Source organism: Macrotis lagotis, chromosome 1 (assembly GCF_037893015.1).
Source record: "Macrotis lagotis isolate mMagLag1 chromosome 1, bilby.v1.9.chrom.fasta, whole genome shotgun sequence".
Classification (NCBI taxonomy): domain Eukaryota; kingdom Metazoa; phylum Chordata; class Mammalia; order Peramelemorphia; family Peramelidae; genus Macrotis; species Macrotis lagotis.
The window spans coordinates 924,239,463-924,241,237 of NC_133658.1; the positions used below are offsets into that span (position 1 = coordinate 924,239,463).

Here is a 1,775-nt window from a genome sequence, read left to right on the forward strand (position 1 = left end):
TGTTTATAATAATAGCAATAATGATAATAGTCATTCACATGGAATTAGTGTTTTCGGGTTTTCAAAGCCCTGAACATAGTTTTAAGGGAAAGATACTATTATTGTTTCCATTTTAAGTAAAGGAAACTAAAACTAAAAGAGCTTAACTGACTTTCCCAGAGACACTCATCTAGCATAACTTCTGAAGCTAAATTTCAAGTGCGACATTCTTGCCTCCAAATGCAGTTTCATATCCAATATACCCACTGCAGAAAAATCAAAGTATCAAAATATATAACCATTTGGAAGTGCATGAAAAAGGAGATTCTGGGAGAAACCAAAGGGAGTTTGGCTGCAACGTAGTTTCCTTCTATTCCCTCATTTTATCCTACAGGAAAGCACTTCCAGAAACACACTCTTATGGAGGAATGGAATCAAACCACTACTGGTTTCTTCTTACTGGGGTTGTTTCCCCCAACAAAATCTGGCCTGCTCTTCTGCCTCCTGGTTGTCCTCATCTTCCTAATTGCCTTCTTTGGTAACTCAACCATGATTCTCCTCATCTGGATGGACCACCACCTTCACACCCCCATGTACTTCCTACTCAGTCAGCTTTCCCTCATGGATATCATATCTATTTGCAGTACAGTTCCCAAAATGACCACCAACTACTTGACTGGAGACAATTTCATTTCTTTGGTGTCTTGTGGATTCCAAAGTTTCTGTTTTGTTCTCATAGCAGGTGGGGAAGGGCTACTGTTGGCATCCATGGCCTTTGATCGCTATGTGGCCATTTGTCGCCCTCTCCATTATCCAGTTCTCATGAACAAGCGAATGTGTTTGCTGATGATTTCGGGGTGTTGGATCTCTGCATCCATCAATTCCATTTTGCATACAGCATACATTCTTAGCATGCCTTATTGCAAGTCCAGAACCATTAACCATTTCTTTTGTGACATCCCTACCATGGTACCTCTAACCTGTATGGATACCTGGGCCTATGAGTACACAGTGTTTTTCAGCACCAACATATTTCTTTTTGTCCCTTTCCTTGGTATCATGGCTTCATATGCCCAGGTTCTCTATGCTGTCCATAAAATGCGCTCATCACAGGGGAAAAAGAAAGCCTTCACTACTTGCTCTACCCACCTGACTGTGGTCACCTTCTACTATGTCCCATTTGTATATACATATCTGAGACCAGCAACTCTACGCTCCCCAGAAGATGACAAGAACTTGGCTGTCTTCTACACTATCATCACCCCTATGCTTAACCCCATTATTTATAGTCTGAGGAATAAAGAGGTTCTGGGGGCCTTCCAGAGATTCCTTGGGAGATCCTCCTTCTAAAATCAATAGCTGAGGATTTAAATTCTCAGGAATGCAACCAGAAGTAATCTTAGAAATTATGGAGCCATTATCTTATTGAAAATTGGAAAACAGGTACCACCTCACACCTCTCAGATTGGCCAGTATGACCAGGAAGGATAATGATCATTGTTGGAAGGGATGTGGGAAATTACACTGCTGCTGGAACTGTGAACTCATCCAACCTTTCTGGAGAGCTATTTGGAACTATGACCAAAGGGCAACAAAAATGTGCATGCCCTTTGACCCAGCAATACCACTACTGGGTCTATACCCTGAAGAGATGAGGATAAAGGGTAAAAACATTACTTGTACAAAAATATTTATAGCAGCCCTGTTTGTGGTGGCAAAGAATTGGAAATCCAGTAAATGTCCTTCAATTGGGGAATGGCTTAGCAAACGGTGGTATATGTATGTCATGGAACACT

The 1,775-nt window shown here is 41.4% G+C and overlaps 1 protein-coding gene across 1 annotated transcript; it reads left to right on the top strand.

Moving 5' to 3' along the window:
* Nucleotides 1-399: 399 nt before the first annotated feature.
* On the top strand, nt 400-1,329 carry LOC141509804 (olfactory receptor 2L8-like). Its single transcript, XM_074219593.1, has one exon. It carries the CDS (start codon nt 400-402, stop codon nt 1,327-1,329), a length of 930 nt encoding a protein of 309 aa, XP_074075694.1.
* Nucleotides 1,330-1,775: the final 446 nt, after the last annotated feature.